Source organism: Galleria mellonella, unplaced genomic scaffold, assembly GCF_026898425.1.
Source record: "Galleria mellonella isolate WM207_F2 unplaced genomic scaffold, CSIRO_AGI_GalMel_v1 utg146, whole genome shotgun sequence".
Taxonomy (NCBI): domain Eukaryota; kingdom Metazoa; phylum Arthropoda; class Insecta; order Lepidoptera; family Pyralidae; genus Galleria; species Galleria mellonella.
In genome coordinates, this window is record NW_026441999.1 from 7,168,353 (window position 1) to 7,181,338 (window position 12,986).

The 12,986-nt window shown below is 36.7% G+C and overlaps 1 protein-coding gene across 4 annotated transcripts in view; it reads right to left on the bottom strand.

Annotated features, from left to right (window-relative positions):
- LOC113522184 (protein enabled) overlaps positions 1-12,986 on the bottom strand; it is a 115,579-nt gene that overhangs the window by 21,779 nt on the left and 80,814 nt on the right. For all 4 annotated transcript variants that reach the window (XM_052891895.1, XM_052891894.1, XM_052891893.1 and 1 more), the window contains 3 exons: positions 6,753-6,918; positions 4,420-4,575; positions 167-285 (listed from right to left, as the gene is read on the bottom strand). In XM_052891895.1, coding sequence (XP_052747855.1) covers positions 167-285; positions 4,420-4,575; positions 6,753-6,918 — 441 coding nt within the window. The remainder of the gene's footprint in view (positions 1-166; positions 286-4,419; positions 4,576-6,752; positions 6,919-12,986) is intronic.

A 12,986-nucleotide genomic window follows, 5' to 3' on the forward strand; every position in this document is an offset into this window, starting at 1 on the left:
AAGAGTGAATTAATAATTTTTTGTGCATAAAATACAATGATCTTAAATAGACCCCGTAGATTTTGACACATGTCCCTTAGGGAAAGCTGCACCTTTTTAGAACCACACGCTCGGTTTCTGCTATACTTTCCATTATGTACACTATCACATTTTAAAATAAAAATACCTGTATCCCATATCTTCGTCGTAGTTGTGAACGTTGTTGTGCCCGTTATAGGGTCCCGGTGGATTTGGCGGCTGGGGCGGCGGCGGCGCAGAGTTGTTGCTGGGCTTGTTGGCTAAGATCTGAAATTATATATTTTTTTATTATACCACTGAGGTGGCAAACAAGCATACGGCCCACCTGATGGTAAGTGGTTACCGTTACGGTGATTTAAAAATATAAATTGACGGATACTATATGCGTTACAGAACAATTTATGTTTACAATGATGACCAATTCTCGTCAAAAAAAACGTCAATTCGTACTAGGTTTTCAGTATTCTAAGAAGTCGCAGTAAAAAATAACTCACCATTACGTTTGGTCGGCAAAAATAGTTTAAATACATAGACAGATACTATCTCCCCAAAAAAAAAAAAAAAACTTAGCAAACACAAATATTACAAGAATCACACAGAGAAAACAATCGTCGACATCGTGGCTAAACGCGATCTCTTCCAACTACCTTTGGATGGAGAGAAAATAGGAACAGTTTGGTTGAAGGCACGATCAAATTCTTTGTGTTTTACAAATACCGAGGACTAGAATTGTACCCAGGACAAGAATACCACCACAAACCGTTTCAAATACATTCCTCTATTAGAGTATTCAAAATTACTAACATAATATAACATCAACAACCCGATATTGAGTGCTCTTAAACGAAGTAATTAACTAATTGAGTGTACTTATTAATTAAATAATGAATTAATTATATTTACTAAGGGAGCTCGACAGTTTCCCAATTGGTTATTATAGTTACACTAGCAACCCGCCCCGGCTTCGCACGGGTGCAATGCTGATAATAAATATACCTACATAATATATAAAATAAAAAAATGGATAAAAAATAATGCTGTATTGCTTAAAATCACTTCGTAAATAAGCCATTTTTTCCCGTAAACTGTAAAGGATAAAAAATGGTTATTGTCGGTTATCCTTAAGAGATAGACATATACCGTCGCGGACATTTTTGTTGACCTTTTTAAGGTGTACAATACTGTAGTACATTATTTTGATTTATCTCGTGGGGCTCAGCCAACGTTTGCAATGTAAGCGCAAAAAAAAATATGTTTATTTACGACATCACATTAGAAACTTCTAAATTTATCAGTGTTCCTCTACAATATTATACATGTATTATAAATACAAACCTTCGTCTTGAATCACTCTATCTATTAAAAAAACCTGCTTCAAAATCCGTTGCGTAGTTTTAAAGATTTAAGCATACATAGGGACGGACAGACAGCGACAGCGACTTTGTTTTATAATATGTAGTGATGAAGCAGCTGTGTTTGCATGGCTGTGTTTCGGTTTGAAGGGTGGGATATGGCGTGAATTTACTGGGTACAGAGGAATAACATCTGAGTCCTCAGGAATGGCAACGCGTGGGGAGTATCATGGGCGAAACAGTATACTCTGTTATGTCCATGATACTGCTCATGTCTATAGGCGACGGTTACCACTTTCCATCAGGTGGACCGTCAGCTTGTTTGCCATTCTAAGTTGTATATATAAAAAAGATGATGTTAGTGATATTCGGTACAAAATATTTACTCTTTAGAAAAAAACTTGTTCTCTATTTTGTAAAATATCATTAAACATATGAAATTTTTTTATATAGTTTTATCTTCTATATATTTATACAGCATTTTGTGTATTTTCTTTATTTTACGTGCTTGCTTTACATGAATTAATCAAGTTGTGCACATAATGTAATTGGACTGTAACCTAGCCGAATCACAAATGTAAATATTAAAGTTTTTTATAGTTATGATCTGTTTTATTTGTTTAATAAATAAATAAAAAAATAAATTCGCTCCCTTAGCAATCACAATATATACAAACATAATAAATTTTAATTACTGGACACCATCTAAACATTTAATCGCCACTCAGCAAAACTCGACAAGTTCACAAGTCAATATATCCAATTTCGGATACTGGCTCATGACACCGTTGAGCCAAGTCAATGCCAATTATGACACAAAGAATATTTAATGGGTTACCTTCTGATACTCAGGTATTGTCTCTGATTAAATTTAATAAAGAGCTAACTAAATTGGCTTTTGGACAAACTTTTTTATAGTATTAAGGAATATCTTGAGTGTTAAGCGTGACGTTTTAATTATTTTTTATCCCTTCTATTGACATTTTTCTATTTTGTAAATTTATTGTATTAGTTGTTATGTGTAGATATATGTATAAATGACATAATGTACTATAATTTAGACTTTTAATATGTAAGGTCAATTTAAATAATGTAATTTAATTATAATTTTGTTTACCGGTTTTTTTTATATATAAAATGTCAAATATTTGCATGGCTACATCTTTTAAGGCAATTAAACAGGTGACCACGTAGTTTGTAATAATTTTAGAATAGAATAGAATAGAATAGAATAGAATAGAAATCATTTATTCAAATAAACTTACATTGAAGCACTTTTGAAAAGTCATTACATTTTTTTTTAATTTACCGCTCGTTCGGAAAGCTGTCTCATCACAAGAAGAACGAGCAAGAAACTTGCGTGATGCTCTTTTAAATAATTTTATTATTATTTTACATTTTTAAGTTTAATTGTGTGAATACAAACCACCAATTACCACTAATTCAATTAAATACTCAAAAAGAAAAAAAAATTGAATACATAACCAACTGGTTAAACAATTAATAAGAGGAAATCAGTCATAGTGATTAGAGCAGACCAGTCCCTACAAGCAGCACCCGTTCACGAGTATGACGGATGAGCCAGCCATCACTGCGCTCGACCATATTTTAGGGAGCCCAATGACCCGGCCCACCACGCCGCCACAAGTCTGGACATTTTAGTGAGCATGACTACTCAAAACACTAGACCACGTCAAAGCTACTCACAATTGCCATCTGATAGTTATAGTATTCACATTTTACATAAGAATGCATGCGGCAATTAATACAAAAAACCGCTACGCTTTCATATTTCTAAAATTAATCAATTAAATCAAGAAAGCAATGAGAAAATAAAATTATAACGTTGTATGCTAATAAACTAATTATTTACTTGATATGTTGTCATCTATGAATTCGTCTATCCTGTAATAGGCTTTCTTACATAAAAATTGTTTAATATAAGATTTGAATTGCCTCTCTGTCTGATTTAATGCAGATTCCGGCAGTTTATTATAAAATCTTATGCAATTACCATAGAATGAATTACTGATTTTGTGCAGACGGCATTTAGGTAAAATAAGCTTATTTATATTGCGTAAGTTTCTACTTGTACAGTCTTTGAGTTTTTTAAAACTCGCTAAGTTCTTCCGTGTATACATAATATTTTCATAAATGTATTGTGAAGTAACTGTGAGGATATTTGAGTCTTTAAAGCACTGACGTAATGACTCTCTTGAACCCATACCATAAATAGAACGTATGGCTCTCTTTTGTAAAACAAATATAGTATTTATATCGGCTGCTTTACCCCACAGCAGTATGCCATAAGACATTATGCTATGGAAATAACTAAAATATACAAGTTTAGCCGTCGCCACGTCTGTTAATTGCCTAATTCTTCTAATTGCATATGCAGCAGAACTGAGTCTACTGGCCAATTTTGAAATATGGGGCCCCCATTGTAATTTCGAGTCTACTGTTATACCTAAAAAAACTGTATCATTAACAAAATTTACTATTTCATCATTAAGCAATAACTGTGTATTTATTAGTCTTACATTAGGAAGTGTAAATTTTATACACTTTGTTTTGCTGGAATTTAATAATAGGTTATTACATGTAAACCAATTTAATATTGCAGACATAGCACAATTTACATCGTCTAATTGATTACTTTGACGTCCAATTTTAAACACTAACGAAGTATCATCCGCAAACAGCACTATATCTGCAATTTTCTCTACCATAAAGGGAAGGTCATTTATGTAGATTAAAAAGAGAAAGGGGCCTAAGATTGACCCTTGTGGAACGCCCATCTTTAAACTGTTTAATGCAAATAAACTCATTTCATTTCATTTCATAGAGTGGAATTCAGGTCAGGTAAGCTGTATTTCGTAGAACTGTAGAGGTGGCACCCCTAACGTGTTGCCATTCCTCAGGACTATGGTATTATGCCTCCGTACCGTGTGATTTCACAGCCATAGTCTGTGTCACATCTTTCAAGTCATGCGAGTCTCTCTCTGATGAGACTCTGCTAGCAGTATATTCTATAAAGAACCAAGCTCACCTCTAATGTGTGCATCATGGCCCTCGCGAAGCTGTCGGCGTCCTCGCGACACGAGAAGTTGAGGCCGTACACGTGGCGAGCGTCGCGCCACTGGTGGAATGTTGCCGTCGCTTGGTTGTACTTTAGACCGCGGACGATGCCACAGTTTATAACCACCTGCAAAGAGTGAAATATAGAATGTAGGTAACGAGTTTTATTATTATTTATTATTATTATTCTTTTATATTCATGCAACTTAGAATGGCAAACAAGCTGACGGCCCACCTGATGGAAAGTGTTAACCGTCGCCTACATACATAGACATAGACATGAGCAGTACCATGTGCATAACAGAGTATACTGTTTCGCCCATGATACTCCTCATGCATTGCCATTCTTGAGGACTCAGGTGCTATTCCTTTGTGCCCTGTAAATTCACTGCTATATCCCCAAACCGAAACACAGCTATGCAAACACAAGTGCTTCAGGACTTTTGTACAGTCTCCCTCTGGTATGACAACTAGTTATCCGCCCCGAGATACATTGAACGGGTAGAAAGATAGATTAGTATTGTGTATTAGTCTAAATGTCACTCTTTAAATATCACCAAAGCCTAACTGCGATTGACCCGCCTGCCCAGCTTAACAACTATTGACAATCCCCCCCCCCCCCAATAGGGGGAAACCTATGTTAAGCAGTGTACAGTTAACCGTCGATATGATGACGATGATGATTATCTTTAATGGGCAATTTTTGATACTTTTGGGTTGGATTATTGTAATTTTCATGCCGGTTTCCAATCTTTTATAAAATAATATATAGCATATATAACTTACTGATAATGCAGTGTTCTTTAAAGAAAATATTTTTTAAAATCGATTGAGTAGTTTTTGTGTTTATCCATCACAAAAAAAAAAACAAACATACAAAAAATTAAATCTTTTCTCTTTTGGTACAGACAATTAATACACACTCCATAATCTGTATGGATACTAGTTGTCCGGCCTGGCATGTTATGGACATTGCAGTTAGGTTTATAACTAATGCCTATAACATTTGTCATTATAAATTTGATCCAGTACTTGTACTCAAGTATATCTCACTATATTTTTGTATCAATAATTCCCTTTAAGAAAATAGACTACTAAGATATTATGTATTATTTATTTATGTATCAATGTTTTGAGTATGTGAGGTATTTTATAAATTTAGGGTATGATGAGGCTGACATATCCTTATAGGATAAAAGCCTCTAAATAAATAAGATAAAAAAAAAGTATATCTTATCACTAGTGGGTCTCTTGTTAATCTATGTATTAGTTAACTTAGTGTTAGTAATTTAATGGCTTTCAAGGTAATTGATTAACGAGCGTCTTTTAATGTGTTTGAAGCTCAGTTAAGATAATATTGATTCAAAGCAACAGTCTTCATATCCAGGGTTTTGAAATAGTCTTAAAAAAATAAAGAATATATCTCGGTAAGATTTTATGGGTGAAAATGATATGGAAAGGGATTGTTAGTAATAGAGACTGAGAATCCCATTGCTAGCAATATACCCTACCAGGTCGACCTCTTCGCGGTTCCCCCTGGAAACTATCATGGTTGATTCCTGATGAATTCATCATGATGGGCTAACTGGCCTGTTTTCATTCTCATCTATCACCCTTCACTGGTGCTCCGCCAGCGTATCCCGTTAGCGCAGGCGAGGTTACCATACCATTTTCATCCATCAAAAAAAACCATCGTGGTTAATTTCAATAAGCGTGAAATTTAGAATTTTTAAAAATTTAAAATCTAAGTACTTGAAATATCATAATTTTAAAATTTAAACAATTCTAATTTCTAAACACTATAATTGTTAGGGATTGATAATATGGATACCGATCCGATATCCATATATTGGGTTTCTTTGGACATTGATGGCGGAAAAAAGGTAATTACCCCTTTCGACATGGCCCATATCGGTCGGATATCTATTTTTGAATACGTTAAAAGTCTGTTATCCAATATTATTTTTCGGATAACAGACTTTTAACATATTCGTTATTGGACCAATATATAAATGTTGTAACTAAAATATATATATATATATTACCAACCGCAAATACAATAATAGATATTCAGGTGTAATTTTTTTTTTCTTTATCTATCACTAACGATCCGTCCCGGCATCGCACGGGTAGATACATAGTTAGAAATATAAATTAATCTAGACTAATATAATAAAGAGGAAAGATTTGTATGTTTGTGTGTATGTAATGAATAAACTCAAAAACATCATGTTCGTTATTGGACCAATATATAGATATTGCAATATATAGCCCGCTTTTAATAATTGTCACCATTTTTCTTACCTCGTGGTCGTTTAATTTCCTCCCGACGACTCGGAAGGTGTTGTGCTGCGTGTGATGGTATATGTGCACCTTGGACAGCCCCGAACTGGACCCTGACGGCACCCAGCGCTTGAGCCCATCGTCGTACACCATCACGGAGGCGCGAGCGCTGCTTATGGATTGCTCGCTGCAAAGAAACAAAACATTCTTCTATGAACATCGTCGTATTGGGGGGCAAAACGATTGTTAGCAATGGAGTTTGACAGCCCCATTGCTAGCAATATGCCTTATTAGGTCGACCTCCACGTGGTTCCCTAAGGAAACCATCGTGAACAATTCTTGTTGAATTCGTCACGATGGGCTAACTGACCTGCCTCATCCTCACCTATCATCCTTTACTGGTGCCCCACCGGTGTATACCAATAGCGCGGATGGGGTTACCATTCCATTATCATCCATTAAAAAAAACATCATCTTATTTGTTATAATGATAATTTTCCAAAATTGGTCATAAAGATTTTCAATTACTTGTAAATGGAGACGTAATGATCTCTATAATTGTAGACCCGGATTCGATTGCCAGTCAAAGCAGAAATTTTCTAAATGGGCCCTAAAAGCGAAACCGTTTCGGTTTTCGCCTCCAGATAAACTTTCTTTTATTTACTAATCTGTATCCGTGACTTCGTCCGCGTGACTTGGATGTTTACTGGCCGACATAAAAAGCCTATATTATTCTCCATCCCATATGGTACGCGTTTACCCTTTGGGGGGAAGGGATTGTTAGCAATGGAGTTTGACAGCCCTATTGCTAGCAATATACTCTATCAGGTCAACCTCCGCGTGGTTCCCCCTGGAAACCATCGTGAACAATTCTCGTTGAATTCGTCACGATGGGCTAACTGACCTGCTTCATCCTCATCTATCATCCATCACTGGTGCCCTATCAGCGTATACCGATAGCGCGGGTGGGGTTACTATTTCATTATCACCTATAAAAAAAAAGGTACGCGTTTACCAAAATTTTTAGTGATTGGTTAAGTCGTGAAGGCGCTATAAGGTAACAAACAAACTTACTTTCTCGTGTATAAAATTAGTAAGAATTATATATAACCCTGTTTGCACGCTTAAATAACGTTGACTGAATACCGGTGGGGAAAGACTAATGAGAACCTTACTTTGTTAAGGTTAGTTGGCCCACTGTTTGACATTGCTAGCCATTATATTTCCCCCCTTCCATCCGCCACTTTTTTTTATACAACTTAGAATGGCAAACAAGCTGACGGCTCACCTGATGGAAAGTGGTAACCTTCGCTTATAGACATGAGCAGTACCATGGACATAACAGAGTATACTGTTTCGCCCACGATAACCCCCATGCGTTGCCATTTCTGAGGACTCAGGTGTTATTCCTCTGTACTCAGTAAATTCACGCCATATCCCACCCTTCAAACCGAAACACAGCCACGCAAACACGACTGCTTCACGGTTGAAACACGAATGGGACAGAGGTACCCAAGCAATCGACTTTTGTACAAAGTCTCCCTCTGGTAGGTCTGGATATCCAATTACACATGACACGTTGTATTCTACCATGAAAACCAAGAAATATCTTTAATTGTATGCCCTTCCGCGATCAAGAAACATAAACGTTATTTTTTCCTTTTTTTGGGTTATGTGCGCACCAAGTCCATCATGGGCCCTATAAGGGACGGTATGTTGTAAAGTTATAAACACCGAGCTATCAATTAATAGACATCGCGTCACACGTCCTACGCACTTTTCCATGGCCACCCATACAGCTTGATAGACATCTCACTTAGTTCCCGCCTCTAAATTGGTACAATCAATTAGTGTCGGCTCCGAATGACGTGATTGCGTATGCCTTTGTGAAATACAGACTTAATTAATTCATAAGTATATAACACTGTCGCATAGTACATAAATATTAATATATATTCTAGTATCTATGTATGGGCTACTTGTTTAATTATACAGCACTATCATACCTACTTGTACAACAGTTAGTCCATTACCCTAAGGTTGTCTTGAAAAGATTGCTCTCAGCAATAAGACCGCCTTACTGTACTTATACAATTGTATCGTTGTGTTTGTAAATTGTCTTGCTTATTTCCTATATTGTATAATGCAAATAAAGTATACTCATTCATTCATTCATTCATTAAGTGTATTTCAGTAGAATTTAATGGAATGGATCGATGCGGAGCAATAAATGGGTAGAAGAAGATGTTTCTGCCCAGAAAACGGAGGCATGACATCGCTACATCAGTTTACTCGTTACCATGGTCAGTGTAACCTGGTCGAAACGCTAAGATTATCAGCCATATCCCTACATAGGGATTTTGCTGGTAGTTGCCATGCTTGGGAGGTGAGTTTTTTTTTTTTGATGGGTGAAAATGGTATGGTAACCCCGCCTGCGCTAACGGGATACGCTGGCGGAGCACCAGTGAAGGGTGATAGATGAGAATGAAAACAGGCCAGTTAGCTCATCATGGAGACTGAGAATCCCATTGCTAGCAATATACACAACCAGGTCGCCCTCCTCGCGGTTTTCCTTGAAAACTATCACGGTTAATTCCTGATGAATTCATCATGATGGGCTAACTGGCCTGTTTTCATTCTCATCTATCACTTTTTACTGATGCTCCGCAAGCGTATCCCGTTAGCGTAGGCGGGGTTACCATACCATTTTCACCCATCAAAAAAACTGTTATATATACGATAAATTTATCAACATTATTCTTTCAGACTCCGTACAGCCGCTGGCAAGAGATTTTAAACATTCGTATAAGGCGTCTTTTACCATTCACCACTCCATCTATACGTAATGACCCAGAAATCAGTGCATGTATACAATTAATACCACCAGACTGTGGTAACTTTTATTAAGAAACTCAACAATTGATACCGTAGGAGATTATTGCGATGAAAAATGACCTTAATACGTTAGAACGCATGTGGGCTGCTATAGAAACGAAATGTGCCCGTTATGGTCTTGAATGGGTTTTGGCAATCGTTTACACCCACCATGGGACAATGTTGTAATGCATAGGGCCATTAAAGTGTGGCCTCTTTTTGCCCAATTTGAGAAGAAAGGAGAGTAATGCTTCTCGTATGTAGATACACATATATGTTTGGGTCTTTGACTCAGTGCTAAAATGTCTCAATACATTTTTAGGACACTGGAAGATCTTAAAGGACTTTCTCAGACAATATATTTTTGTGTAATTTATTTATTTACTTATACAATAAACTTTTTTTTTTATACAACTTAGAATGGCAAACAAGCTGACGGCCCACCTGATGGAAAGTGACAACCGTCGCCTATAGACATGAGCAGTACCATGGACATAACAGAGTATAATGTTTCGCTCATGATACCCCCATGCGTTGCCATTCCTCAGGACTCAGGTGTTATTCCTCTGTACCCAGTAAATTCACGCCATATCTCATCCTTCAAACCGAAACACAGCCATGCAAACACAACTGCTTTACGGTTAAAACACGAATGGGACAGAGGTAGCCAAGCAAACGATTTTTGTACAAAGTCTCCGTGTGGTTAAATAAATATTATGCCTAGCATACTATGCTCTTTTCACCCTTAAAAGAAATCAAATAATCAGTTATATGGACTACCGCAAGATAACAGTTCAGTAAAATACTTTCTTGAAAAGCTGCTAGTGATTTCATTCTCACCCTGTATATCCCAGTCACGTGGCCAAAACCGCGAATACAAACTAGTCTCACCACTCGTATCTAGCACAACAAATTGCCTGTTACGCAACAGACGCCGGCGGGCAACAGTTAGCGGACGCGGCGCGATTGAATCCTAAGGTCGACCGAGCCGACGAAACCAGCAATGTACGAATGCTTTTGTTTCTGACGAGGTTAAGCGATATTTATGTGTTGCCCAATTGACAGATCGCTTCCCTTAACATTGGCATTACAAATTTTCTTTGCCTGTTAAATATGTGATAAAATTAACGTTTAATGGTTAACGTTAAGCAGACGGCCGGCCGTTTGTAAAACTATAAGCCAAATCTTTTTGTAATATGGCTAAAACCATACAACGCCGACCCCAATTAAAAATTGGGATAAGGTATCTTCCTAGATGATGAAATTAAATCAATTGCATAAGTTAAAAATGGCATGATTCTGTCAAAAAAAAAAATCTAAAAAACATAAGTACATTAAGTATCAATATCCCATGCTATCACCATTAAAACAGAGTGCGTATTTTTTTTTTAATGGATGATAATGGAATGGTAACCCTGCGCTATCGATATACGCTAACGGGGCACCAGTGATGGATGATAGATGAGCATGTAAGCAGGTCAGTTTAGCCTATCGTGACGAATGCGACAAGTATTAGTCACAATGGTTTCCAGGGGGAACCGCGTGGAGGTCGACCTGACAGGGTTTGTTAGCAATAGGGACTAATGTCCCCATTGGTAACAATGCCTTTCCCCCCAGAATGCGTATTTTTTTTAAATGGATGATAATAGAATGATAACCCCATCCGCGCTATCGGTATACATCGGTAGGGCACCAGTGAAGAATGATAGGTGAGGATGAAGTAAGTCAGTTAGCCCATCGTGACGAATTCGACAAGAATTGTTCACAATGGTTTCCAGGGGGAACCACGTGGAGGCCGACCTAATAAGGTATATTGCTAGCAATGGGGCTGTCAAACTCCATTGCTAACAATCCTTCCCCCCCCCCCCCAGAATGCGTATTAGGTAACACGTGTGTATGTGATCGGTCATTGTGTTAGTCATTATCACACGGAACGATAACAAAATATAGAATGGCTTATCGTTAAGTACGTGTCTAGGTGAGTGAAGACTGCAGCTATCTAGATATGACGACAGTTTAAACTCTCGTTTGTAACACATATACATACTTTTACCCGCGACTTTGTCCGCGTAGCCGGGATATGTTTTCTGAACCGATTTTGATAAAAATTTCTATGAAGTCAATCTGTTTTTTTATCTTTTCAGATAAAAAAAGAATTTCCCAAATCGGTATTGAACTGATGCTGTTATGAGGTAATAAACATAAAAAATACAACCGAATTGAGTACCTCCTTTTTTTGAAGTCGGTTGAAAACGCGTTATAAAATAAAAATTCTTTTATTTATTTATTTCAAGTTTAATGCACAGTAAAACTATGTACATATATGTATATAGCGGACTTAACACCGAACGGTGTTCTCTACCAGTCAACCATTGGGCGAACAGAGAAATAAGTAGGTGGTGTATTATTTATTCGAGGAAATATAAAAAATATATACTATAAACATATAATTAGACTAATATGAACACACACACAATATATTAAATAAAAATACGTAAATATTACTATAACAAACAAAAAACTGTTAAGCGGCTGATTCTTTTTTGTTAGCCAAGAAAGCATCAAAAATAAGTTGGTTTATGTTCTCTATTATATCATTGGTTATCCGTTATAAAAGTCATACAAATTTGTAATTTGATTATTTCCAAAAATTCATCGTAATAAAACCTAAACAACTGTATTAGAAGAGAAAATGAAATAATTAATGACTCGAGAGTAACTATAATACTCGTTTATTAAAATAAAATAATAAAACAATATTCCATGGTGTATTTTACTGTATTTGTAATTTAAAAAGTAATAGGCATAATATATATTCTTCTATTAGGTTAAACCCAAAGAAATTGCAAAAATAAATATGTAAATCGGTCTCAAGTTAACAAAGATATTGGCCGTGAAACGCCTGTGCCTTATTCTGTTTCGATTTGAAGGGAATATTGAATATTAAGGGCATTTGATATGGGAGTGAAATTAACGGGTACCGAGGCAAAATATCCTCGTCATCATCTCAGCCATTATCCGTCCACTGCTGGACATAGGCCTCCCCCATAGACTGCCATAAGGAACGGTCCTGAGCCACCTACATCCACTGACTCCTTGCAATACATTTGAGGTCGTCACTCCATCACTGTATACTCGTGGACATTGCAGTGTATTTTGTAATTTCCTTGATACTGTTCATGTGTTCATTGTTCATTTCACCAGAGGGAGACTTTGTACAAAAGTCGATTGCTTGGGTACCTCTGTCCCATTCGTGTTTCAACCGTGAAGCAGTTGTGTTTGCATGGCTGTGTTTCGGTTTGAAGGGTGGGATATGGCGTGAATTTACTGGGTACAGAGGAATAACACCTGAGTCCTCAGGAATGGCAACGCATGGGGGTA